This window comes from Schistocerca nitens, chromosome 3, assembly GCF_023898315.1.
Source record: "Schistocerca nitens isolate TAMUIC-IGC-003100 chromosome 3, iqSchNite1.1, whole genome shotgun sequence".
Lineage (NCBI taxonomy): Eukaryota > Metazoa > Arthropoda > Insecta > Orthoptera > Acrididae > Schistocerca > Schistocerca nitens.
The window spans coordinates 786,994,175-787,022,043 of record NC_064616.1 but is presented as its reverse complement, the minus strand read 5'-3'; the positions used below and the strand labels follow the sequence as shown (position 1 = coordinate 787,022,043).

Below are 27,869 nucleotides of genomic sequence, written 5' to 3'. Positions count from 1 at the left end.
CAATCTCCATAAACAGTTTCCGCGTGGCCTGTTTGGTCAGCTTGTCGCCAAGTTTGTTGCCTGGGATTCCGACATGACCTGGGTTCCAGACAAACACCACTGAACGACGGGACCATTCCAGGGCATAGATGGACTCCTGGATAGTCGCTACCAAAGGATGACGAGGGTAGCACTGGTCAATAGCTTTCAAGCTGCTCAAGGAGTCAGTACACAGAAGAAACGACTCCCCAGGGCATGAACAGATGTGCTCAAGAACCCAAGATATAGTCACCACAGCTTGGCCGTGAAAACACAGCAGCCATCAGGCAAGGAATTCTGTTCAATATGCCCTCCATGGACATACATGAAACCGACATGAGCATCAGCCATCGAGCCGTCGGTGTAAACCACTTCATGGCCTCGGTACATGTCAAGAATCGAGAGGACGTGGCAGTGGAGAGCTGTGGGGTTAACTGAGTCCTTAGGGCCATGTAAAAGGTCCAGGCAAAGCCGCAGCCTAGGTGTACACCATGGAGGTGTACGTGATTGGACCTCAAGTATACATGGTAAAGGCAAGGACTCCAGTTCGGAAAGAAGGGATCGGTCATGAGTTGCAATTGGAAACCTTGACCTGGACCACCGATGCGGGAGATGAACATCTGTGGGTGGACCATATTTAAGCTCTTATGGGATGTGATGGTAACATAAACATCCTACAACTTGTTACAAGCGAGTAAAATCCGTGATTGACCCAAAGAGCATTTTGGTCAAGCCCTCAACCTCACCAAACATGTCCTCCAAATGCTCCACAAAAAACTGAGGCTTCATGGACATGAAAGATACCCCATCAACTCTCGTACTTACGAGGTACTGGGGCAAATAAGCTTCACTGCCATCCTTGGCCTGGTGTTCCTCCCATGGTGGGGCCAGGCAGGGGAACGATTTGGGGTCATATTTCTTAGCACTGAAGTTAGACTTTGCCGCTTAGAGGCTGCTGGCGGCGGACCACCAGCAAGAGGTGACGTACTACGCTTCATGGCATGTCAGTAGAAGAGGAGCGGAAGGAAATACAAAAATCGTCAACATATAAGAAAGGGGATCCTGAGGACCCCACTGCTGCTGCAAGACCATTAATGGCAATTTAAAAAAGTTGGATGCTCAGTACAGAGCCCCCTCGAACCCCATTCTCTTGGATGTGGGGCAAACTCTGTGAAGCACCAACGTGAACCCTGGAAATGTGGAGTGATAAAAAGTTCCAAAAAGAAATCAGGAGCAGGCTCCAGAGACCCCACTCGTGCAGAGTAGTGAGGATGTGGTGCTGCCAAGTGGTGTCATAGGCTTTCGTCAGGTCAAAAAAGATGGCAATAAGGTGTTGATGCCAAGAAAAGGCCGTTTGGATGGCAGACACCGAGTAGACCAAGTTGTCAATGGTAGAGTGATCTTGGCGAATATTGCCCTGGGACGGAGCCAGAAGCCCAGAGACTCAAAGAGTCAACACAACCACTGCCTCACCATCCGTGCGAAGAGCTTGCGCAGAATGTTAGTGTAGCCGATAGGACGATAGCTATCTATGTCTAGTGGATTCTTACTAGGCTTTAGCACTGGAACGATGATACTTTCTCACCACTGTGACGGGAATTCACCGTTGCTCCAGATATGGTTGAAGACAGCAAGGAGGTGGTGCCAGTAGTCCGCTGACAGATGTTTAATCATTTGGGAATGGATGTGGTCTGGTCTAAGGGATCTGTCACGACAACTGGCAAGGACACAGAGAAATTCCCACTCACTGAAAGAATCATTATATGGCTCAGAGTGGCGCAGAGCAAAACATAGGTGTTGTTGTTCCACCTGCTGTTTTAGGAGGTGAAAGGCAGGCAGTAATTCTCAGACGCAGAGGTGCGAGCATAATGTTTGGCAAGACACTCTCTCTTTACGTCTGGATCAGCATCTACAACTCCATGTGTGGAAATTCCAGGTATACCTGCATGTGTCTGATATCTGTAAAGGCATCTGAGTTTGGTCCAAAAGTGGGAAGGAGAGGTTCATGTTCTAATGGCATAGATGTATCATTCCAAACGCTCCTGCTTATATCATTTGATGAGCTGAGGGGTCTGGACATGGAGCCATTTGAAGGCAATGAAGTGCTCCAGGGACAAGTGGCTCTTATGACATTGGAGAGCCCACCTATGGTCTAATGGCTGCAGTGATTTCCAGCTACCACCAAGGCACTGACTTCCACCAAGGGCAACCTGAGGAACAAGGGATTGCCGATTCAGCTACAGCAACAACAGTAGTAGTGATGGTGTTGATCCCATCATTGATGTCGCCATGCAACAGAGATTCAACAGTGGTAGCGGAGGTGAAAGCATCCCAGCCAGCCTTGGTAAGAGCCCATCTGAGCAAGCGTCTAGGTGAGTGATGCTGAGGGAGGGACAGAAGGAGTGGAAAGTGATCACTACCACAAAATTCTTCATGATCTCTCTGATGGATGGATGGGAGAGGGCCAGGACTGCAAACCGAGAGCTCAATGGCTGAGTACGTGCTATGTGCCACACTGTGGGCACCTGTACTGAGGAAGCAAAGGTTGAGTTGCCATGAAGGATGGGGGTCTGCATTGTGGGAAACCAGGTTTCCTGAAGTGCAGTTGAAAAAAGTAGGTGTAACGCTTAAGAGCTGTCATAACTTAGCCAGGTGGGAGAAAAAGCCACCACAATTCCACTAAATGATGGCACTTTTTGCTGTCTGGGAAGGCATGAAGGGACCACAGAGGCAGATTACGCCTCAGGGTCACCTGTCACCACCAGCTGAGTGCTCGCATCCAGTACCATTGCTTCTGAGGCGTCGGTGAGCTCTAGGTCCTCAGGGGATGACAGAATCTCCACTTCTTCCGTGGACGTGGAACTGTTAAATAGAGGAAGACCGTGAAGCTCTTCGACCAGCAGCTAGTGGCTCCCTCAGCCACTGACTGGTGTCCACTTTACCACAGGGGGAGACTGTGCAAGGTAGAGCCCAATGGATCCTTTCCATGCAAGAGGAGCCAGAGGAGGCTGCTGCTTCTTCAGCTGAGGGGGCGGAACCAATTTACGTGGCATTTGGGGGTGGCGGTGCTCCAAGAGTAGAAGCTTTGGGAGCAAAGAGAAGAAGAAGTGGCCCCAGCTCCCAAGAAAGGGGACTAAGATGGGCGTCCCTGAAGGTCTATGGGAGAAAGCTTAGACGAGGAGCGTAAGGGCATCATCAATGAGGGTGACATCATCATAGGGACAGCACAAGACAACAACATTCGAACAGGATTCACCCTTTCATATTTCAGTTTAACCTCATGGTAAGACAGCTTGTCCAGGATCTTGTAAACTATAATTTTTTGCTCCTTTTGGAGTACCATGCAGTCTGCCGAGCATGGCGAGTGGTGTTCTCCACAGCTGACACAGGTGAGAGGAGGAGCACATGGAGTATTCAGATGAATTGGACGTCCACAGTTTTGACATGTGGTGCTGGAATTGCACTGGGAAGACACAGTACTTAATGCACTGCATAGGGTGAGGGCCGTATGGTTTGACATCACAGTTGTATACCATCACCATGACCTTTTCAGGTAACGAATCACACTCAAAGGCCAAGATGAGGGCACCAGTGACAACCCTATTATCCTTAGGGCCCTTGTAGGCATGCTGGACAAAGTGAACACCCCGTTGTTCAAACTGGTGCAGAGCTCGTCATCGGACTGCAACAGAACGTCACAATGAAAAGTAATTCCCCGAACCATGTTGATGGTTTTATGAGGAGTGACCGAAACAGGAATATCACTCAACTTGTCACAGGTGAGTAACGTCTGGGACTGGGCTAGGGATGCCATTTGAATCAGGACTGACCCATTGCACAATTTGGGCAGCGCTGTCACTTCCCAAACTTATCCTCCATGTGTTCAACAAAAAAACAGAGGCTATGTATCCAGAAAGGAGTCCTCATCGGTTCTGCTACACACTAAATAATGATGCGAATATAGCTCTCTTCTTTCCATAGCACTATGTTCCTCCCATGGCGTAGCTAGGGAGGGGAATGATTTAGGGTCATATTTCATGCCACTGAATTCAACCTTCCCTTTCTTAGAGACTGCTGAGGCCATTCAGTCTGCAGGAAAAGATGACTTGGTCCACTTCATTGTGGGTCATCTGCCCTGATGCCACACACTCTTTATCACGGTATCACACCCAGCAACAGCAAAGGACACCTGGCGCAATGGCCATTGCTGGGAGTCCAGATGCCCCGCTATAATGGGTGTCCACTCCTTGGAATATGTGTGGATGCTGCAGCTCAGGCATCAGTAGTGCGATCCCTGGGTAGTTAGGGGCTACGACCAAGAGGGTACATGACAATCCCTGCACGATGGACTGGTGACCATGCTGGATAGTGGGTGCATAGAAATCCAGTATTGTCATGCAGCAAAAGAGGACAGCGGACAATGGATGGAGATTATGCACCACATAAGATGTCCTCACAAAAACAGCTCGAATATTGGTGGAGTTGCAGCACCGTGACAATAATTGGTACAGAAGATGTAAATGCACAAAGGATGTAAGATGCACCACGTAAGGTGTCCTTCCCCAAATGGCCCACACTTCTGAAAATTTGGACTGTGTGGAGGCCACACCCTAAAATGGAATCATAATGTATTAGGCCGAAAAGTGGGACACTCCTTTCTATCGCCTCTTACGACAGGCAGGAAAATCTCGGGCCTATTCTAACCCCCGAACTCACAGGGGGGAATGGTCATGCACACAATAAAACATTGTGGATTAAGCAATTGTTGTGTGGTTTCTTCTCTTAGAAGATACATTAAGGAAAAGTAAACCTATGTTTATAGCATTTGTAGACTTAGAGAAACTTTTGATAATGTCGACTGGAGTACGTTCTTTGAAATTATGAAGGTAGCAGGAATAAAATGCAGGAAGAGAAAGATTATTCACAACTTGTACAGGAAACAGATAGCAATTATAAGAGTCAGAGGAAAGTAAATGAAAGCTGTAATTGGGATGGGACTGAGACACGGTTGTAGCCTATCCAAAATGTAATTCAATCTGTATACTGAGCAGGCAGTAAAGGACACCAAAGAAAAATTTCAAGGTAGAGTTAAAGTTCAGTGAGAAGAAATACAAACTTGAAGGTTTGCCAATGACATTATAAACAATCAGAGATAGCAAAGGACCTGGAACAGCAGTTGAATGTAATGGATAGTATCTTGATATGAGGATGTAAGATGAACATCAACAAAAGCAAAACAAGAGTAATGGAATGGAATCGAATACAATGAGGTAATGGTGAGTGAATTAGATTAGGAAACAAGACACTTATAGTAGTAGATGAGGTTTGCTATTTTCCAGCAAAATAAATTATGATGGATGAAGCAGAGGGGATATAAAACATAGACTGGCAATGGCAAGAAAAGCGTTTCTAATAAAGAGAAATTTGTTAACATCGAATATAGATTTAAGTGTTAGGAAGTCATTTCTGAGAGTATTTGTACGGAGTGTAGCCATGTACAGAAGTGAAACATGGATGACCGACAGTTTAGACAAGATGGGAATAGAAGCTTTTGAAATGAGGTGGTACAGAAGATTACTGAAGATTAGGTGGGTCAATCAAATTACTGAGGAGATACTAAATAGGGTTGAGAAGAAAAGAAATTTCTGACACAACCTGATGAGAAGAAGGGGTTGGCTGATAGGGCACATTCCAAGACATCAAAGAATCACCAATTTAGTATTGGCGGGAAGTGTGTGGGGTAAAAATTGTAGAGGGAGACCAAGGGATGAATACAGTAAGCAGATTCAGAAGGATATAAGTTGCAGTAGTTATCAGGAGATGAAGAGGCTTGCCCAAGATAGAGTAGCATCAAGAACTGTATCAAACATGTCTTTGGACTGAAGACCACAATAATAACATAATTCATACAACAAAGTAATATCCATGTTAATCACTTCAGAACTGGGAACATCAGTAACCAAAGCAGAAATTCGAAAATCTCAGGAACACAAAGCAGTGTAACTGCTACCACCCAAGAAAGGAGAAAGCTCAACATTAAGGTGGAAGAGCTGCCAGTTGGCATACCACCACAAAGCAGGAGACCCAATAAGATTCCCCCACCCCCCACAAAAAAAGAAAGAAAGAGAGAGAGAGAGAGAGAGAGAGAGAGAGAGAGAGAGAGAGAGCTTGTGCATGTATTTGAGCATATCTACAGTTGGTGGAGCTTTTACCAACCAACAAGTTCAGGTGCTACACTATCACAGCTGCCTGACCTCAGGTCCAAATATTACCAATCTGATCAACAAATAAACAGATGCACTGACATGCCTGGGCTGTTTGTGGCCTACTGTAGAAATTCATCATAATGGCCTAAATCAACATTCACAATCATGCTGGATGAACTTTAAAAGTGTTCTGATGAGTTGCACTACATGTTATATGACTAGAGAGATTAATGTCAGGCGAAATATACTATCAGTGCCTTCATTAGGCTTCATTACTACATGTATTTCTTAAATTTAACAAAATGTGAATTGTGGTAACTCAAAAGACTTCACACTGAACTTCTTAAAATATGAATCTAGCAGTTCAGTGTTGTTCCTAACACAAAATTAAAATACATTTATCACCTAAAAAATGTTAAATAAAATTAAGTGCCTGGAATCCATGGTTTAGTAACTCCAGAGACAATCCCCACAGAAATTATTTTTCACTATAATAATGTTAACTTGCTATTAACTCTCCAATGAAGCCACAAGAGAAAATATTTAGCTGCCTTTTCTAAGATGGCACTAATCCACATGGGGCTACAAATGTTCAAAAAAATTAGATTGGCACAAATACTAGTAACAGTACTTCTGATAGAATCAAACAACAGAAACTCAGGTAGGAATATCAACAATGTAGGAAAAGACAGAGAGCTGCTTAATATAAAGATAACACACTAAGTTGCTGGAGAGGGCGCTCATGAGTGCATGAGGTGTGCTTGCTTGCTTGTGTGAATGAATGGTGTTGTTTCTCTTTTTCCAATGAAGACTGAGGTCAACAGCTTATGTCTAAGCATCTTTCAATTATACCTGTCTGCAACTTAGGGTGTTATCTTTATGGTAAGCAGCTATTTATCTTTTCCTACACTGTTAATACTTCTGGTAGAATACACAACAATCCACTTCAAGAATTTACTACAAACCATCTCCAACATTAGTAGCCAGTAATAGGGCAGGGAAGAATGACAAGCACCTGTGAATGTCACCTAGGGAACTGGTGCTGGAAAATGATCATAATTATTCTAATTGTTATGAGATCATTTCTCCTGTAAAGCATTTATATATTATTTTCAAATTCTGTCCGTTCACGCTCAAAGGAAAGTATGGAGGCCAGATCAAGGAAATACCACATAAAACCAATGTCCAGTAAGGAAAGTGTTGAAGTTGTAAAATTTCAAAGGCTTTTCTGTTTGGTAATAGTTGAGTTATTCATCAATTTTTAAAAAAAATGTATATGTATCTGTATTATTTATTAACAAGATGAAATTGAAAAAACATTTGTGTGCATTCCACACAGAAATCTCAATGTAGACAAGTGTAATGTGCTGCGAATACATAGAAAGATAGATCCCTTATCATTTAGCTACTAAATAGCAGGTCAGCAACTGGAAGCAGTTAATTCCATAAATTATCTGGGAGTACGCATTAGGGGTGATTTAAAATGGAATGATCATATAAAGTTGATCGTTGGTAAAGCAGATGCCAGACTGAGATTCATTGGAAGAATCCTAAGGAAATGCAATCCAAAAACAAAGGAAGTAGGTTACAGTACATATGTTCGCCCACTGCTTGAATACTGCTCGGCAGTGTGGGATCTGTACCAGATAGGGTTGATAGAAGAGATAGAGAAGATCCAACAAAGAGCATCGCGCTTCATTACAGGATCATTTAGTAATCGCAAAAGCATTATGGAGATGATAGATAAACTCCAGTGGAAGACTCTGCAGGAGAGACACTCAGTAGCTCGGTACGGGCTTTTGTTAAAGTTTCGAGAACATACCTTCACCAAAGAGTCAAGCAGTATATTGCTCCCTCCTACGTATATCTCGCGAAGAGACCATGAGGATAAAATCAGAGAGATTAGAGCCCACACAGAAGCATACCGACAATCCTTCTTTCCACTAACAATACGAGACTGGAATAGAAGGGAAAACCGCTAGAGGTACTCAAGGTACCCTCCGCCACACACCGTCAGGTGGCTTGCGGAGTATGGATGTAGATGTAGATGTAGAAATGATACTAACCAACAGTCATCTTCTTAAATGTTGCCCAATTCTGAACTACTGTTATGCTAGACACCTTACATTTTCAGCTGTAATGATTTGTTACAACCACAACAGTCTTGGACCTTAACATCTATGTTATCTACACTCAGTGAAATATTACATTAAACTATTTCCAAACCAAAGTCAACTATTGTAACAGTGAAACAGGACTAATGGGCAAAATAAAAATAAACAATAACAGTACCTCTTTCAAATGAAGATTAAATTGTTGTGTCAATGGCCTCCTACTGTGATACCAAAAACGTTCATTTTTTGAAAATATTCGCACTTGTGTCTCAATTATAAATCTCACTGGTTCTTGGATTCCTTTTATCACAAGATCTACAGCAACTGTCAAATAATCTTGAAGTGTTGGGTTATTCAGTGACTCGAAAGCTGGTTCTGTAGGATCCCAGTGACCATATATAAGATATGAACCAAGCTTATCACCAGAATCTAAGCATGGATGAGCCTCCTGAAACAAAAGGATAAATAAATTAGAATTATCAGTTGCAGATTTGGAATCTTACATCCACAAAACATTTCATGAAGTGAATATGTAAGGAGCCCAATTTACATCATTTCTCATATTGGAACAACATCCTCTCTCGCGGCCATCTCATTACTGTGTTATTTCATTAATAGTGTTAAATAACTCCAATATTAATCATTTTGGTGATTTTATTGGTTTACTTCAGTACAGAGATGTGGACCACATTTCATGCAAATGATTAGATGGTTATGCAGTTCTCCTTTACTTATGCATTGGCCTTACAATAGATGAACTCAAGATTTGAATAGATATAAACCTGGCAGATTATAACTGTTTGCTGGACTGGATACTACCTAAGCTGTCCAGGCACAACTCACAAGTACTTCACATCGATCACTGATTATCAGTGGAGTCAAATACAATTTGGAAAAAGCCTACAATGTTACACTGCCCTGCCACCTCACACAGATTTTGCCAGATCTGGTAAGTACTCGTGCATATGTTTCCTTTGCCAGGTTCAGAGTCTGCTATTAAAATAACACAGCAGTAACTACAAACAGTGAACCAATTTGCCCTTTCTCTTCCAAAACTAACAACAGAATCATTCAATCTGACATGCCGAAACATGTCCTGAAATTTTTTATACAGGAAGAATACACCGAAAGAAAGACCCCATAAAAAAAGAGCTTAAAATTATCAAATTCACAGCTCGCCAGGCGGTTGGAGAACTGTACATGCCTACCCGAGCTATAGAAGACTGTGCATACTCAACATGGTAACCGCGTATCCTCGGTTGATGGCACGTCTGTAAATAGATAACATACTGCACGATCATAATTTGTAAGCCGAATTTCAGTGTTTGGTGACAGTTTCTCTGAAAAATTTGTCTGCAGTTACTGTTCATTCACACTGGCAACACATTCAATAACCACAATAATTACCAGTTGCACAAGTTGCAACATGATCGCAGATTAAACAGTAATCCACAAAGTGTAGAATGAATGTCTTTTATTTCTGCCAATGATCACAAAACTTTTGGTCCTTAGACTACTGGTATCAGTCAGCAATGAGAATCTTCAGATCTGCAGCAAAACATGGGAAATGAAATACAAATAGTGAACAGATTACATCTTAGAACAATAAAATAGGCTACAATGAAATATTTGGCATGCCCACTACAGACTTTACCTATTGTACTCTTCATTTACTGCATACTGTACAATTTTATAATTGATGAACATGTATAGACTTACAGTAGGAACATCTAACAAGCTTAAGGCACAAACATACATTGTGGCTATTGTACTGCAGTTTGTTATGAACAGTAACAATGAAGACAGTGTGACTCTGCCAGAACTGTAGCCTAGTTTATACCACATTTTAAATATGTATGACGATGCTAAGCTGATTTTGTGTATATTCTGTGATGGTGCCAATACAGCTTTATTAAATTAGGTTTTTTATAAAACAGGTATGCCTCAGAAATGCATGTTTTCACATCCATGAAAGTAGTTTAAAAAATGGCTCTGAGTACTATGCGACTTAACTTCTGAGGTCATCAGTCACCTAGAACTTAGAACTAATCAAACCTAACTAAACTAAGGACATCACACACATCCATGCCCGAGGTAGGATTCGAACCTGCGACCGTAGTGGTCGCTCGGCTCCAGACTGTAGCACCTAGAACCGCACGGCCACTCCGTCCGGCATGAAAGTAGTAATTTTTCATTATGGCATATCTTATTGTTACAAGATGTTAGGTGTTCACTAGTTGCATTTCGTTTCCCACATTTTGCTGCAGACCTGAAGATGGTCATTGCTGACCAAAACAAGTAGACTAAGGGCCAAAAGTTTTGTGATCATTGGCAGAAATAAAAGAATTTCATTCTAATTTCTATTTGCTTTTGCACTGGCATAAGTGTTAACAATGGATATAAAACTGAATCAATATTCACTTTGTTTAACCCTTAATGTTATGCAATGATTAAACCCAGTTTTGCTCCATAAAAAAATATGACCATGAACTGTATAGATCAGGGCCGGCCAGAAATTCTGCACGCGTGCGGTGCTCTTGCACATGTGCAACTTCCGGGTCACAGCGTGCATGCCGCAGCCGTCAGCATTCATGTAGTGCATGTTTCTACGCACAGATGTCGCTCCTCTGTTACACAAAGTGCGTTATCGACACCTCGTATGTATATCACAACCTGGGCTTCATCGAGCGCAACAGAGAAAGCTACAAAGTATTTAGCCTTATTTATTAGCTGCCTGTGCAGATCGTCGGCCATAGCACTGATACGTCTTGTCACTTTTTGTTTGGATAGACTGATTTCTTGAAACCTGCTACCATTCGTGGGACACACAAGTTCTGCAACTTCAATCAGACACCCCTTCACAAACTCCCCTTCGTAAAAGGGTTTCCCAGATTGTGCAATTCTTAATGCGATTTTAAAACTTGCTCGCAGTGTGAAGATTTAGTGTGGTTGTCATTCTGGAAAACTGAAAACAGTACATTGCACAGCGTACAGTAAAACAGACATAAATGTAACACAAGAAACTAAGAGTTCAAGAAGTATCAGTTACTTTGACGTACAGTAAAATTGAGTTGATGTGTCTCATCCATTTTCTTAAGGACATTTAATTTCGCTTGTCGTTCTTCACTGTTGAGTACACTACACTCGCCTTTGTGATATGTATTGTAGTGTCTTTCAATTGAAAACTGACGCTGGCCGCCTATTATTCAGCGGCACAGAAAACACTCTGAGTTTTCATCAACGGCTACAAAAAAGAATTGCAGTTCCCAGTCATTTATAAACAACTGAGAACATAGATCTCCCGTCCTTTGCTTTTTCACAGTACGTGCCGTTTCTCAGTACTTCTGTGTTAAGGTTACGGTCACCAGGGGTAAACGAGACTGGATATGTTGCGCTCTTGCTTGTATCACAGGGAAGTGGAGCCACTGCCGTTCATTTAGGACACATGCCTAGTAACAGATGTCGCTGTCACTCGCTGTCGCACACGTGCGCACATGTGCAGCACTTCCGCACGTCTGCACACTGTGCAGCGTTTGGCCGGCCCTGGTATAGATGGAAGAAAGACTTAAACGAAGTAATAAATACGTACTAAAATAAAACTGTGAAATAAAAATTATCAAAAAGATTTATCATACAGAGTGACTACAAAGTCCCATTACCCCAATTAATAACTGAGAGAAACCCCTAAACCTGAATAAATAACATGAACAACAGTTCTTTAGAGGTGTTTTCTTGAGATATGAGCCATGTACAGGTGCACAAGAGGCAATGCACTGTTACTGATAGACATCTACGAGACTAGGCCCTCCAAATTGCAGCTGAGCTGAACAGTGCTGACTTCAAGCCTTCTTTGACCTGGTTAAGCAGAGTCAAGAAATCATACAGCATAGGAAGTCACAAAACAATGAAGTTTACTTCAAGTAAAAGTGTAGAGGAGATGGCATTAATTCATAGCTGATACAAAGTTGAAGCTCGGTGTTACCCCCACATCTTCTGTGTGTAATGCCAATCAGTCAGGTTTCATGATATAACTGCAAAAAAATCACACTTTATCATTTCAAGGTGAAAAAAGACAGAGTCTGTTGTGCAATCGAGTATCACTGTGACATATTCATACACAAGAATGACAGTGTTAAGTATGAGTGGATTACTATTGCTGCAGTTTTATACCTGTCTTTATATCAAGACATATTAGAAACAAAAATTAAAAAAGTTATTCGACTGTGGAAAGTATTTTTAAGGAATCTGTCGGACAATATAATTTCCAATAGCCTTATGTCATTTGATGTTTATCAAGACAACAGAATTCTTAAATTTCAGTCATTCGTGCATTATCAGTTTGCACTGGCACATTTTATGAATCTGTTTCACTATGCTTGGTACAAAGTACAACAAGCAGAACAATGGCCATGACCATTTCTTATTTCCCACAATTATGTCTGTATAAAACTCGTAATTACTGTGACATGCCTGAAAGCACAAATTTTTCATCAGGTGTGTCTGGTGTAAGGAAAATGTTTGTTTTCATCATTCAAGTGACACTTCCCTTTATTGTGATGACTATGGGGAATAAACAAGGAACTGTTTCATTCTTATTAAAATATGCATTATTGAGAAATTATGGTAAGAACTGTCTTGCATGAGTTGTTATAAAACGATGTATGTACAAGAACTACAGTGGAACCCAACACTTACACTCTTTTCACGGGACTTAAATAAAATGGTATAAAAATTGTGACAACGTAAAATGTGGGAAATGATGTTTTAAGCTGTAAGTTATGTATAGGATACCGCCTTACATTTTCACAATTTATGTATGATATATGTACATAATAGGCATCAAAATACTTGTCAGGGACTTGTTTATTATCTAATTACTGCTGATGTAACTGGAAACAATAACTGTCTGGGAAGCAGAAATGTTTGACTCAATTTCATATGACAATCAACTTTTTGGAAAGCCTGCAGCTGTCATTCATTATTTAAATAGTGAAACACTGCACTAGTTACCAGTTGTATAGAAAAGACCACACACACACACACACACACACACACACACACACACACACACACACACACACACACACACACACAAATCACTCACATTGATTGTTTGTGTAACATGTAAGCAAGTACTGTACTTGACAACAAGAACAAATTCTCAAAACATGTTTTGCTCAGGATGAAAAAATACGTAATTAGCACTGTGTTTTTGGTTTAGACATTTGAGCATCACAAAGTGAGTGGAGATGTTAACTAGCACAAGTGACCAAACGACAAAACATGCTGAATATGGTTCAACAAAGGTGTCACAACAATCATGAAACTGCACATGCTCAGTAGAGCACCAAATAGAGCTCGGCAGCAGCAAGAGATGAGCACCCTGTTGTCAAGAAATTTAACCACGTAATGTTTGTAAACACTACTTGTCTGCCAATATCATGCCAGCGTCATTTTACGCCACTTTTTTCTCCATGAGCATTTTTTCATACAGTGTAAATTGTGGGAAAATTATGAATATGTTGACACAAAATTGGTCCAAATTAACATCTCTTGTCCCTCATCTTAGTGTTTATCTGTGTATACATTTTTTAACCATTTTAATATTATTATCTTCTATGTGCTCTAACATATTACATTATTTTACTTACCTTTTGCACTCTGACCCCTTTGTCACTGGCAGTTCAATTTTAATCAGTCTTCTATTTAGCATTCCTATTTTCCTGCTTTTCTTTCAAGCCTTTGGTTTATACACTTACCATTGTTTGATCTCAAAATTCTCTCTCTTTTCAATGAAAGGCTTCAGAACTTAAAAACCCTTCAAAGAGTTTTCAAGTTTTTTCTTGTCAATAAACTTTCTTCATTTTCACTTCACCAACTCCTTGTAATTAGGCCTCTCCATATCACTAATTGTAAAATTTTACGATGCTTTGTGACAAACGCGCTGTTGAAATCCTGAAGTGTACTTCATTTCCGTAACTTCTCACTAAATGCAATGTCACTTTCAAATTTATTCATGGTCTAAAATCTTTAATATCTCTAGTTCCTATTTTTGCTTATTCTTTGTAACTGACAGCTATAACTAGCATACTCAGTTTACTGCAATCAGTGATGGTTGATCGAAATATGTGTTGTCAAGAACTGACATTTTCAAAAGTGAACTCTTTGTTACAATTTATCCAATACCTTTCAACAAAAACCTGTGTGTGTGTGTGTGTGTGTGTGTGTGTGTGTGTGTGTGTGTGTGTGTGTGTGTGCGCACTCACCATTTCCAGAAGTTGCAGATCAGAGTGCTTGCGGTAACGGCCTGGGCTGATAAGAACACCAAAGCAGCGTTCTACTTCCAGTTCCTTTCCATGTTCTGATGCTTGCTGTACAGTAAGACATATTTTCTTCTCCATATTAACTCGTAGTTTGAAATGACTTCTATCTCTTGCAACAGGTGAGAAATTTCCCTGAAAGTTCATATTGCATTTCAGCAAATATTTAACATACACTTCAGTATCATTACGTAATCATTATCTAGTAACTGAAAATTATTTTTCAATTATGTACTGCAAGCAGTTAGATATTAAAGTCGATTCGTGCATTAACAGTTTGTTCACTTAAAGCTATCACAATATATTTATACAGAAAACTTTTAAGGAGAACTTGTCTGAATGTCAAGTGGAAATTTTAACTATGCTCTGTTATTCAACATAGTTTAAGATTTCCATTACTTATAACATAGGCAACAAGACACGTAGCACTACAAATCAAAATTCAGTGACTGATAGCTTTAAATCTGACAGAGGAACCGGGTTGGGGGCAGAGTGAGAGGTGAGGGTGGAAAAACGGATCGGGTGAGTCAGGGGTTGGTACGGGCTGTAGGCACAGCTGAGAGAGCAGCAAGGAGCATGGCATGGCGAAGGGACTGGGGGCAGAGCAGGCAGCAGGGCAAGAGGTCAGAGGGGGGGGTAATGCAAGAGGGCAGAGCAGACAGCAGGACAAGGGTGCGGAGCAGACGGCAGAGCTAGGAGGTAGAAGGTGGCAGAGTGGGAAAGGAATTTGAGGGAGGGGGTGGTGGATGGTGTTGGTACCAAGTCAAGAGGACATAATAGGGTGGCAGTAGGCCAAGGGCTCATTAGGGTATGAGTGATGCTGTGGAATGGGGCAGCCAGTACTGGAGTGGGTAGGGGAGACACCGTAGAGAGGGGGGGGTCAGCACCAAGGTGGAGTGAGGTGGGGCGGCACTTTGCAATGGAGGGGCGGCACCAGGGTGGGGAGGAGTGGCACTGTGGAGGTGAGGGGTGGCATTGGGGCAGGGAGGGGTGGCACTGTGGAGGTGAGGGGTGGCATTGGGGCAGGGAGGGGTGGCATTGCGGCGGGGAGGGGTAGCACTGGGGCAGGGAGGGGTGGCACCGGGGCAGGGAGGAGAGGTCCAGGGTAGGAGGGCCGTACTAACAACTGGGGATTGGATCAAGGGATGAGCAGCAGTCCAGGAGAAAGAGAAGGAGGTGCAGGGTGCAGTAGATTGAGAGAGAGTCCCAGAAAGGATAAGGGGTCATGGCGGAGGGGGGGGGGGGCGGGTGAGAGGAAGGAGGTGCCCAGGGTAGAGGGAGGCACAGGAAGGAGAGGGAGCCTAGGGTGCAGGGTGTCCAGGGAGGGGGGCGCAGTGGAGGGGGGACAGGTAGGAGGTGGGAAAAAGGTGCAGGGGTTCCCTGAGCGCAGGGGGTGCAACGGTGTGGAGTGGGTGACGGCGCGGAGGCGGCCATGGCGGGGGAGGACCAATGGCGCAGGGTGGCTAGGCTGGAGGTGGGCCAAGACAGGGGGCGGTGCAGCAGGCCAGAGCAGTCAGGGGAGGTGTCGGGCGGTAGAGGGGGGGGGCGGCAGGTGGCAAGGAGGTGGGTGGCCAGTGTGAGGAGGGGAGGTGGGTGGCCAGTGTGAGGAGGGGAGGGGGGTGGAGGAGCAGAGGGAAGTGGGCGGGAGTCCAGCAGGAGGTAGGGGGGCAGTGGGAGGGGGGGTGGCCAGCAGGAGGTGGGGGGCAGCGCGAGGTGGGTGGGGGTGGCAGCGCGAGGTGGGTGGGTGGGGCAGCGCGAGGTGGGTGGCGGGGGCAGTGCTAAATGGGTGGGGGGAAGTGCGGGGTGGGGGGTGGGGGGGAAGTGTGGAGTGGGGGGAAGCGTGGGGTGGGGGGAAGCGTGGGGTGGGGGGAAGCGTGGGGTGGGGGGAAGCGTGGGGTGGGGGGGAAGCGTGGGGTGGGGGGGAAGCGTGGGGTGGGGGGGAAGCGTGGGGTGGGGGGGAAGCGTGGGGTGGGGGGGAAGCGTGGGGTGGGGGGAAGCGTGGGGTGGGGGGAAGCGTGGGGTGGGGGAGCATCGCGAGGTGGGTGGGGGGCGGGGGTCAGCGCGAAGTGGGTGGGGGGCAGTGCGAAGTGGGTGGGGGCAGTGCGAAGTGGGTGGGGGAAGCGTGGGGTGGGGGGGAAGCGTGGGGTGGGGGAGCATCGTGAGGTGGGCGGGCAGCGCAAGGTGGGTGGGGGGGAAGCGTGGGGTGGGGGAGCATCGTGAGGTGGGCGGGCAGCGCAAGGTGGGTGGGGGGGAAGCGTGGGGTGGGGGAGCATCGTGAGGTGGGCGGGCAGCGCAAGGTGGGTGGGGGAGGAGGGGAGGACAGCGCAAGGTGGGGGTGGTGGGGGGAGGGGGGTGCAGCGAGATGTGGGGGGAGTGGGGGGCAGCGCAAGGTGGGTGGGGGGAGGAGGGGAGGACAGCGCAAGGTGGGGGTGGTGGGGGGAGGGGGGTGCAGCGAGATGTGGGGGGAGTGGGGGGACAGCGCAAGGTGGGGGGACAGCGCGGGGGGGCGGTATAGCGCGGGTGGTGGGAGGAACAGCGCGGGGGGGGGGGTACAGCGCGGGTGGTGGGTGGAACAGCGCGGGAGATGAAAAGCGCGGGGGGGGAGCGGACAGCTTGAGATGGTTGGGGACAGCACGATTTGGGGGGGGACAGCGCGATGTGCGGGGAGGGGGGGGGTGAACAGCGCGATGTGCGGGGGGAGGGAACAGTGAGATGTGGGGGGGGGGAATCGCGATGTGGGGAGGACAGCGCGAGGTGGGGGGGGGACAGTGCGAGGTGGGGGAGGACAGCGCGAGGTGGGGGAGGACAGCGCGAGGTGGGGGGGCAGCGCGAGGTGGGGGGGGCAGCGCGAGGTGGGGGGGGGGCAGCGCGAGGTGGGGGGGGCAGCGCGAGGTGGGGGGGGCAGCGCGAGGTGGGGGGGACAGCGCGAGGTGGGGGGACAGCGCGAGGTGGGGGGGACAGCACGAGTTGGGGTGGGACAGAGCGAGGTGGGGGGAGGGCGAAGCGTGAGGTGGGGGGAGGGCGAAGCGTGAGGTGGGTGGGGGGAGGGCGAAGCGTGAGGTGGGTGGGGGGAGGGCGAAGCGTGAGGTGGGTGGGGGGAGGGCGAAGCGTGAGGTGGGTGGGGGGAGGGCGAAGCGTGAGGTGGGTGGGGGGAGGGCGAAGCGTGAGGTGGGTGGGGGGAGGGCGAAGCGCGAGGTGGGTGTGGGGGGAAGCGCGAGATGGGTGTGGGGGGAAGCGCGAGGTGGGTGTGGGGGGAAGCGCGAGGTGGGTGTGGGGGGAAGCGCGAGGTGGGTGTGGGGGGAAGCGCGAGGTGGGGGAGGGGGGAGGGGGAAGCGCGAGGTGGGGGGAGGGGGAAGAGCGAGGTGGGCGGAGGGGGAAGCGCGAGGTGGGGGGTGGTGTGGACAGCGCGTTTTGGGGGGGGGGTGGACTGCGCGATGTGGGGGGGGGACAGCACGATGTGGGGGGCGGGCGGGCGAGGCGCGATGTGGGGGGGGGGGGCACAGCGAGATGTGGGGGTGGGGCGGGCACAGCGAGATGTGGGGGGGGCGGGCACAGCGAGATGTGGGGGGGGGGGGCGGGCACAGCGAGATGTGGGGGGGGGGGGGGGCGTGCACAGCGAGATGTGGGGGGGGGGCGGGCACAGCGAGATGTGGGGGGGGGCGGGCACAGCGCGATGTGGTGGTGGGGGTACAGCGCGATGTGGGGGGGCAGTGTGAGGTGAGGGGTGGAACAGCGCGAGGTGGGGGAACAGCGCGAGGTGGGGGGGCATCTCGATGTGGGGGGGGCCACTCGAGGTTGCGGGGGGAGACAGCTCCAGGTTGGGGCGGGACAGTTCGAGGTGGGGGGCGACAGGGCGAGGTGGGGGAGCGACAGCGTGAGGTGGTGGGGGTACTGCGCGAGGTGGTGGTGGGGGTACTGCGCGAGGTGGTGGGGGGGACTGCGCGACGTGGGGGGGTGACAGCGCTACGTGGTGGGGGGGGGACTACGCGACGTGGGGGGACATCGCGACGTGCGGGGGGGGGGGGGGGACCGCGCGACGTGGGTGGGGACAGCGCGAGGTGGGGGGGGATAGCGCGAGGTGGGGGGGGACAGCGCGAGGTGGGGGGGGACAGCGCGAGGTGGGGGGGGACAGCGCGAGGTGGGGGGGACAGCGCGAGGTGGGGGGGACAGCGCGAGGTGGGGGGGACAGCGGGAGGAGGGGGGTCAGCGGGAGGAGGGGGGTCAGCGGGAGGAGGTGGGTCAGCGGGAGGAGGTGGGTCAGCGGGAGGAGGGGGGTCAGCGGGAGGAGGGGGGTCAGCGGGAGGAGGGGGGTCAGCGGGAGGAGGGGGGTCAGCGGGAGGAGGGGGGTCAGCGGTAGGAGGGGGGCAGAGGGAGGTGGGGGCGCAGCGGGAGGAGGGGGCGCAGCGGGAGGAGGGGGGCAGCGGGAGGAGGGGGGCAGCGGGAGGAGGGGAGCTGCGGGAGGAGGGGGGCTGCGGGAGGAGGGGGGCAGCGGGAGGAGGGGGCAGCGGGAGGAGGGGGGCAACGGGAGGAGCGAGGCAGCGGGAGGAGGGGGCAGCGGGAGGAGGGGGGCAACGGGAGGAGCGAGGCAGCGGGAGGAGCGGGGCAGCGGGAGGAGCGGGGCAGCGGGAGGAGCGGGGCAGCGGGAGGAGCGGGGCAGCGGGAGGAGCGGGGCAGCGGGAGGAGGGGGGCAGCGGGAGGAGGGGGCAGCGGGTGGAGGGGGCAGCGGGTGGAGGGGGCAGCAGGTGGAGGGGGGCAGCGGGAGGAGGGGGCAGCGGGAGGAGGGGGCAGCGGGAGGAGGGGGCAGCGGGAGGAGGGGGCAGCGGGAGGAGGGGGCAGCGGGAGGAGGGGTGGCAGCGGGGGGAGGAGGGGGCAGCGGGAGGAGGAGGGGGCAGCGGGAGGAGGGGTGGCAGCGGGGGGAGGAGGGGGCAGCGGGAGGAGGAGGGGGCAGCGGGAGGAGGAGGGGGCAGCGGGAGGAGGAGGGGGCAGCGGGAGGAGGAGGGGGCAGCGGGAGGAGGAGGGGGCAGCGGGAGGAGGAGGGGGCAGCGGGAGGAGGAGGGGGCAGCGGGAGGAGGAGGGGGCAGCGGGAGGAGGAGGGGGGCAGCGGGAGGAGGAGGGGGGCAGCGGGAGGAGGAGGGGGGCAGCGGGAGGAGGAGGGGGGCAGCGGGAGGGCGAGGGGGGCAGCGGGAGGAGGAGGGGGGCAGCGGGAGGAGGAGGGTGGCAGCGGGAGGAGGAGGGGGGCAGCGGGAGGAGGAGGGTGGCAGCGGGAGGAGGAGGGTGGCAGCGGGAGGAGGAGGGTGGCAGCGGGAGGAGGAGGGGGGCAGCGGGAGGAGGAGGGGGGCAGCGGGAGGAGGAGGGGGGCAGCGGGAGGAGGAGGGGGCAGCGGGAGGAGGAGGGGGCAGCGGGAGGAGGAGGGGGCAGCGGGAGGAGGAGGGGGCAGCGGGAGGAGGAGGGGGGCAGCGGGAGGAGGAGGGGGGCAGCGGGAGGAGGAGGGGGGCAGCGGGAGGAGGAGGGGGGCAGCGGGAGGAGGAGGGGGGCAGCGGGAGGAGGAGGGGGCAGCGGGAGGAGGGGGGCAGCGGGAGGAGGGGGGGCAGCGGGAGGAGGGGGCCAGCGGGAGGAGGGGGCCAGCGGGAGGAGGGGGGCCAGCGGGAGGAGGGGGCCAGCGGGAGGAGGGGGGCCAGCGGGAGGAGGGGGGCCAGCGGGAGGAGGGGGGCCAGCGGGAGGAGGGGGGCCAGCGGGAGGAGGGGGCCAGCGGGAGGAGGGGGGCCAGCGGGAGGAGGGGGGCCAGCGGGAGGAGGGGGGCCAGCGGGAGGAGGGGGACCAGCGGGAGGAGGGGGACCAGCGGGAGGAGGGGGACCAGCGGGAGGAGGGGGACCAGCGGGAGGAGGGGGCAGTGGGAGGAGGGGGCAGCGGGAGGAGGGGGGCAGCGGGAGGAGGGGGGCAGCGGGAGGAGGGGGGCAGCGGGAGGAGGGCGGCAGCGGGAGGAGGGCGGCAGCGGGAGGAGGGCGGCAGCGGGAGGAGGGGGGCAGCGGGAGGAGGGGGGCAGCGGGAGGAGGGGGGCAGCGGGAGGAGGGGGGCAGCGGGAGGAGGGGGGCTGCGGGAGGAGGGGGGCTGCGGGAGGAGGGGGGCAGCGGGAGGAGGGGGGCAGCGGGAGGAGGGGGGCAGCGGGAGGATGGGGGCAGCGGGAGGATGGGGGCAGCGGGAGGATGGGGGCAGCGGGAGGATGGGGGCAGCGGGAGGATGGGGGCAGCGGGAGGATGGGGGCAGCGGGAGGATGGGGGCAGCGGGAGGATGGGGGCAGCGGGAGGATGGGGGCAGCGGGAGGATGGGGGCAGCGGGAGGATGGGGGCAGCGGGAGGATGGGGGCAGCGGGAGGATGGGGGCAGCGGGAGGATGGGGGCAGCGGGAGGATGGGGGCAGCGGGAGGATGGGGGCAGCGGGAGGATGGGGGCAGCGGGAGGATGGGGGCAGCGGGAGGATGGGGGCAGCGGGAGGATGGGGGCAGCGGGAGGATGGGGGCAGCGGGAGGAGGGGGCCAGCGGGGGGAGGGGGCATCGGGAGTAGGGGGGCAGCGGGAGTAGGGAGGCAGCGGGAGGAGGGGGGCAGCGGGAGGTGGGAGCCAGTACTAGAATCAGAGTTTCACATAGCTCTGGAACACTTGTGATCAAATATGGAAGGTAGATGAAACTTAAACATCCCATCAACCGTGCAGTTATTACAGAGACAGAACAAGCTCAGATTATGAAAAGAGGGGGAAGGAAATCAGCCACGTCTTTTTCAAAGGAACTATCTTAGCCTTTGCCTGGAGTGATTTGGGGAAACAATGGAAAATCTACGTCTGGATGAACAAACTGGGATTTGAACCATCGTCCTCCTGAATGTGAGTCCATTGTGCTAACCACTGTGCCACATGGCATGGTCGATCAAATACAGCTGAGGGCATACATAACATTCCTTCAGAATTCCTGAAAATGGTGCAAGATGTTCTAAATTCTCAGGAAAATGGATGTGAGCTGTAGGGAAAGATGTGTAATATATAATATGTGCAAGAACCATGAGGGAAATATAAGGTTGGAAGACCAAGAACGAAGTGCTCAGATTAAAAATAATGTAAGACAAGGATGCAGTCTATCATCCCTACTGTTCAAGCCATACATCAGAGAAGTAATGGTGTCAATAAAAAAGGTCCAGGAGTGGGATTAAAATTCAAGCTAGGTTATCAACAAGGAACTGTTGAATAGAATGAAAAGTCTACTGAGTACACATTATAGATCAAGAGTAAACCAAAGAAAGACAAAAGTAATGAGGAGTAGCAGAAATGAGATTAGCAATAAACTTAACATCAAAATTGGGTACCATGAAGGAGGTGAAGTGAAGGAATTTTGCTATCTTGGAAGCAAGATTATGCATGACGGATGTAACAGACTAGCACAGGCAAAGAGGACATTCATAAAAAAAGAAAATCTACTAGTATACAACATAGGACTTAATTTGGGGAAGAAATTCTAAGAACGTACATCTGGAGCACAGACATCTACAGAAGTGAATCACAGATTGTGGGAAAAATGTAAAAGAAGAGAATCAGTGTGTTTTACATGTGGTGCTCCAGAAGAATATTGAGAATACAGTGGACTGATAAGATAAGAAATGAGGAGGTCTGTGCAGAATCAGTAATGAGAGGAACAAGCTGAAAACATTGACAAGAACAAGGGACAGGTTGATCAGACATGTGTTAAGATATCAAGGAACATCTTCCATTGTACTAAAGGGGGTCATAAAGGATAAAAACTGTAATATCCTGCAAATAATTTGAGGACAGTGGGTGCAGGTGCTATTTTGAGATGAAGAGGCTGGCATAGGAGAGGAATTTGTGGTGGCCCACATCAAATCAGTCAAAAGATTATTGATAAAAGAACCTGAATAATTTGAAGTAAATGACATCACTTACACACCACAGACAGTGGTTCAAAAAGAGGCACCCATAAGTAGACATAAAATGTCACATCAAAGAACTCATTAACTGACACTTACATGACCATCATCTTCTTTGATTGCCATTGTAACTTGAAAAATGAACACTTCATCTGACTGTGCTGGACTGGAAAGACTTGTCACTGAATTCATAAGACTCTTTGGTACACGCTGGAATGCCTTGGAGAAACATCCAGAAACTTGGCCCACCTGAAAAAATCTTTGGTTAGGAATTGCTAGGTAAACCCTAAAAAACACAGGTTATGTAAATTAAATTAAATGGTTTCCAGTCACCAATTATTCCAGTTAACTTACAAGGTAGATATTTTCTCAGCATTATTTGAAACAACATTTCATCATCTTTATGGGGTTCCACAAAGAGTACACGGTAATAATAAAAGAGCTCATGTGAATGCAGCTGGGTGACACATTCAACAATACCCTATATTTTGACAGGTGAACAAATTGCACAAATGCAAGGAGACAGCACTGTGCAAGGGAATTTAAGCCCTTAGCAGCCAAGGTTAACTGACTATCAACCAGATGGCATAAACAGAGAAAGAATGCACACACCATAAACAACTAGCACCACCACACAACCAAAGATGACCAACCTCAGAAGTTATTGATTGTGAGTATTAATGACCAACAAGTGAGCAAGTAGTCTTAACTCTATGCCTCTGTTTTTTGGCCAGGTCAGAGCAGAATTCCAAGCAGAGTTCAACCAAAAACCCCATCCCTAATTATAAGCTCAATTGGTATTTTAATCTCAACCATACAGACAGATGGAAGTGCATACCAGAATCTCTGTGTTGTTATATTCCACAGGATGACAGGTATCAAGACAATTTTCTGGAATAGCAGATTTGCTCAGCTGTTGTAAGTGTGTGTGATGCTTATGCTCTATACACTGGTCCTCCATAGTCCTGACGATCTGACCAATGTATGACATGTCACAACTGCAATGGTAAAAACCAACATTATACAAACCAAGATCGACCTTTACAGACCCTAAAACGGCATAATCATAGATGGTGGAAAAAATCTTCAAACAAGGTTTCTACAGAATATGACCAATCCTGTCGTAGATGCTACCTGCACAAGGTAAAAAGGCATCAACTTAGGCGCCACCTCGTTATTTTCATCACTACTCGATTTGTCATTTGTTGTCAGCATACCACATGTGTGATCAGTCTCTGACTAGAACCATTCTGACAGAGAGTAACTCTGATTTGGGTTAAAATCAGCTGACAAACTGTCACCGTGTAAGATGAAAGGGGCTCTATGAACCAAGGTATAAAGTAATCCTTCATGCTGAGCCAGATGGCAACAACTATCAGCCTGAAGATACAGATCAGTGAGAGCTGGCTCCCAATAAATGGCATGTCCCAGTATACCACCTATCTGAAACTCCTGAATAACACATAATGGAAGAGAAGGCAGCCATTCTTTTCCATTTCCAGAGTCGAGTGATTATTTGGATGGACTAAATTCGGATTTGCTAAAAAGCTGTACAAATTATCATTGCCATGAGTCACCCGGGTGCATTCTCGTAAGTTGTTTGAAAATTTCATATGCAAGAAGAAACTTGAATTTTACAGTAGAGGCGATACTTTGATGTGCTAAACAAAAACATCTATCACAACCCTACAAGTAAAATGAATATGATAAGTACTAGATTGGTCATACTAAAGCTGCTGATTTCTCAAGTCCCCAATGCCTGTCAGGTTTATTTTGAAGAAATTACCAGCAAATTTTATAATATAGTATCATAAGGATGTCAGTAACCTTCTATAGATGTTGAGATGGTACGAATCTTGCAGATGGTTACATTAATACCATGCATGATGTTCCACATATACAGGGTGTTTCAAAATGAATATATGGGTTTTAAGGCTTTGTAACACATATTACATTCACCTGGCAGTTATAAATAATATGCCAAATGAAAGAGAAACACAAACACTTTTTCTTACAAATATTCAGTGTGAACACTGGTCACACATCGAGTGGATAGGCGAGTTGTTCCAAAACCTTGGTCAATGTGTCAGGAGTAGCTGTTGCAATGATACTGTTTCTAAAGCCAGATAGATCAGATGGTATCGGAGGCAAATACGCATGATCACATGGTGGTCATGCACAAAATTCTGTGTCAACTGGCCCCTTGTGCCCAATCCATCAGTCAGACACAACATCGTTTAACCAGTCATGTACTGAGTTATGCCACTGAGGCAGCGCACCATCTTGCTCCCAAATAAAGACGTGTTAGTTAGCTTCTTCCCATTGAGGCATGGGCCATAGTTGTAGCACACCAAGATAAGAAACATCAGTTACAGTTGATTCACCAAACAGAAAGGCCCATAAACTTTCCGTGGGGATATTTCTTGGGGCTAAGCACACTCATTCAACACGTTTTTCAGTCACTCTTTGTCATTCCATACTCTTCCCATTGCATGCAGGTATACAAACAAAACTGTTTGAGTTGCTCTTTCATTTGGTGTATTATTTACAACTGTAAGTTGAACGTAATATATGCTAAAACATCTTAAAACCGGTATGTTCATTTTGAAACACCCTGTATAGTTCTAGAGCGAACTGGAGTGTAGGGGGAGAAGATTATGCATAATCTGGAAGACATTTGATGAAAATATATGACTGGGGGTGAAACATGGAAATACCATAATATCCTAGATAAATAAATAAATTCAAAACACTTTGAAAGACAAATGTGAAAGTGCAGAAACAAAGAAAAAGGTGAAAATTGTTTAGTAAGTGAAGAAAGTAATGCCAGCTGTTTAGTTTTGGAGCTCACATGCTACAATAATGATTGACTGGTTACAAAACAACGAGTAGCTCTTATTACACAACCATTTCCATTGTGAACTGAAGCAGATGATAGGTTCACAAGAAGTGATCTTATATCACAAGATAATGGCTCACACATAAGGCATTGCAAGTGTAAACGTGCACAAGCAAAAAATTTTAAATAAGACTTCACCCACCTGAATTGAAAGATTCAGCTCCATGTGCCTTTTTCGGTTTTCTAATATAAAAAAGTATCTTGAAGCGAATAAATTCTTTTTTAATAAAGTTTTTAACTGTGCAGGGAATTAGTGTTATGTAGAATTGGAAGCAGATTTCTTTTGTGAAGAAACAAAAAGAATTTGATTCTTATTGGATCAAATATGCTGTACTGAATGGAAAATAAGTTTAGAAATACTTTTTAGTTGTATTAACTGTGTATTTTATCCCCATAGCAAAATGTTGCTTTAGTATGTCATACAGTTATTTGGTTAGTAAACATGGGGTGGCATAGTGATCACAGGTTTCTTAGACTCATGCAAGCTTGGCACGGAAGAGTTGAAACATCAGAAGTGGAAGAAATTTTTGGTGAATAATGGTACTTTAATCACAGAAAACTATTTGCAAAAGATCAAAAAAATGGTACCCACTGAGGAATCTAGGAAAATCCTACAGTACCAACGCATTGCTTCCACAAGCATAATGAATATAAAATAAGATTAATTACAATAAGTTGGCACTCTCTCCATGTTCCACCCATGAACAGAAATGGAATGACAATATAGAGGTCAGCAGAAAATGTTTCTCATATGAAAAAAATTTCTGCACACAGGTGTGGAAAATGAGAACAATGAAATTGTGCCTTCATATAGTTCACAAAAGACTCTGCAAAATTAGCATACTTCATGTATTACTTTAATTGTATCATTTATCTATTATAAATACTTCAAGTTTTTTACAAACTTACATTGGATACAGGTTTCATCATGCTATGTCTACAAGTACACTATGTAACCAAATGTCTCCTTGAAACGCAAATTATGTGTTCTTTGTGATGTCAGGCAGCGCATTCCAGGGTACATAAAACCAGGTGCAATATGCTAACATAAAAGAGCGTTTTTCTGTCAGAATTAATGGAGGAGCTCATCAAACAGTCCCCAATGGTAGGGACTCGCAAGTTTGGTCATTCCTCTAGAAAGATTCTGAAGGAGTTCCTTGTGCACGTGTCCACTGTTGGCCATATCATGAAGGGGAAAGATCAGAGAATCACTACAGTCAATCATTGCTCTGACAACCCTAAGTAAGTAACTTATACTGATCAGTAAACATATAACTTCCCACATGAATCAATAAAGGTCATTCTAGTCAATTACTGCAGAAGACTTTCATCATGCCAAGATGACAATGACCTGTTGAAAGGTGACATGACTTACTCCAATCAAGTAGTGCAGAAGACATTGATAAGAAATAACGTGCAAAATTGCCTAAAATAATGCAAATAATGTTATCATAGGTCTCTGGATTGATGAGGACATGGTACTCAGGGGTGTGTGTGTGTGTGGGGCGGGGGGGGGGGGGGGGGGGCAACAGTAAATTTGATAAACATGATGTTATGGTCAGGAGCTGTTTTTCCTGGTGTGGTCTCAACCATTAGTTTTATTCAACGGTGCAATGTGCACGTTTCTGAATCCATTTTAGAGAATGGCAAAACTTCAAGAATTAGAACTATTCTTGACCAACATGATAAAGATAATGTGCATAAATCAAAAACCACTGCATTGTGTTTCAAACAAATTGTGATGATTTGTTAAACTGCTCTATGCAGTGACCCACACCAAAGCCTAGCAAACACTTTTGTGATGAACTGGTGTAGATTCTATGGGTATTAAATCACTCAAAAATTCGGCAACACATACTAAATGTATGGGAAGAACAAAAACAAATTCTACTTCCAGAAAATGACAACTATAAGGAATGTGTTCCATGAAGCTTGAACACTTGTAATAGAAGCAAAAAGAGCTAGCATCATTCAGTTAGAAGACTGGCATCTGCAGCAAACAGCAATAGATGTCTCGAGGAGATATTTGGCCACATAGTGCACTTTTGCTACGACTGATTTTCTGTTTACAAATGTGTTTTCAAAGTTGATTTATACAATATAAAAATATATAAGGTGAACTCAGAATAAGTGGTTTATAATAGATTCTTACAGCTTCTGGAATATCACATCTAAATACATGGCACTGAAATATGGCTGATTCGTGGGATTCTCCATGAGACCATGTAAATGCAAAACATGGCGCCTCCTTAGTTCCTACTGTTCCTCTGCTGTAGTACAAGATCCGGTGGATTTCATACTGTGCCATCACAGCATTTGTAGCTGCATCATACAACCTGAAGATAGAAAAGAAACAAATCATCATGTTCTATTGTAGAAAAGA

The 27,869-nt window shown here is 47.7% G+C and overlaps 1 protein-coding gene across 4 annotated transcripts in view; it reads right to left on the bottom strand.

Moving 5' to 3' along the window:
- LOC126248802 (rab GTPase-activating protein 1-like) overlaps positions 1-27,869 on the bottom strand; it is a 185,686-nt gene that overhangs the window by 126,660 nt on the left and 31,157 nt on the right. For all 4 annotated transcript variants that reach the window (XM_049950193.1, XM_049950196.1, XM_049950195.1 and 1 more), the window contains 4 exons: positions 27,639-27,822; positions 22,687-22,836; positions 14,605-14,793; positions 8,517-8,786 (listed from right to left, as the gene is read on the bottom strand). In XM_049950193.1, the coding sequence (XP_049806150.1) occupies positions 8,517-8,786; positions 14,605-14,793; positions 22,687-22,836; positions 27,639-27,822 (793 nt within the window). The remainder of the gene's footprint in view (positions 1-8,516; positions 8,787-14,604; positions 14,794-22,686; positions 22,837-27,638; positions 27,823-27,869) is intronic.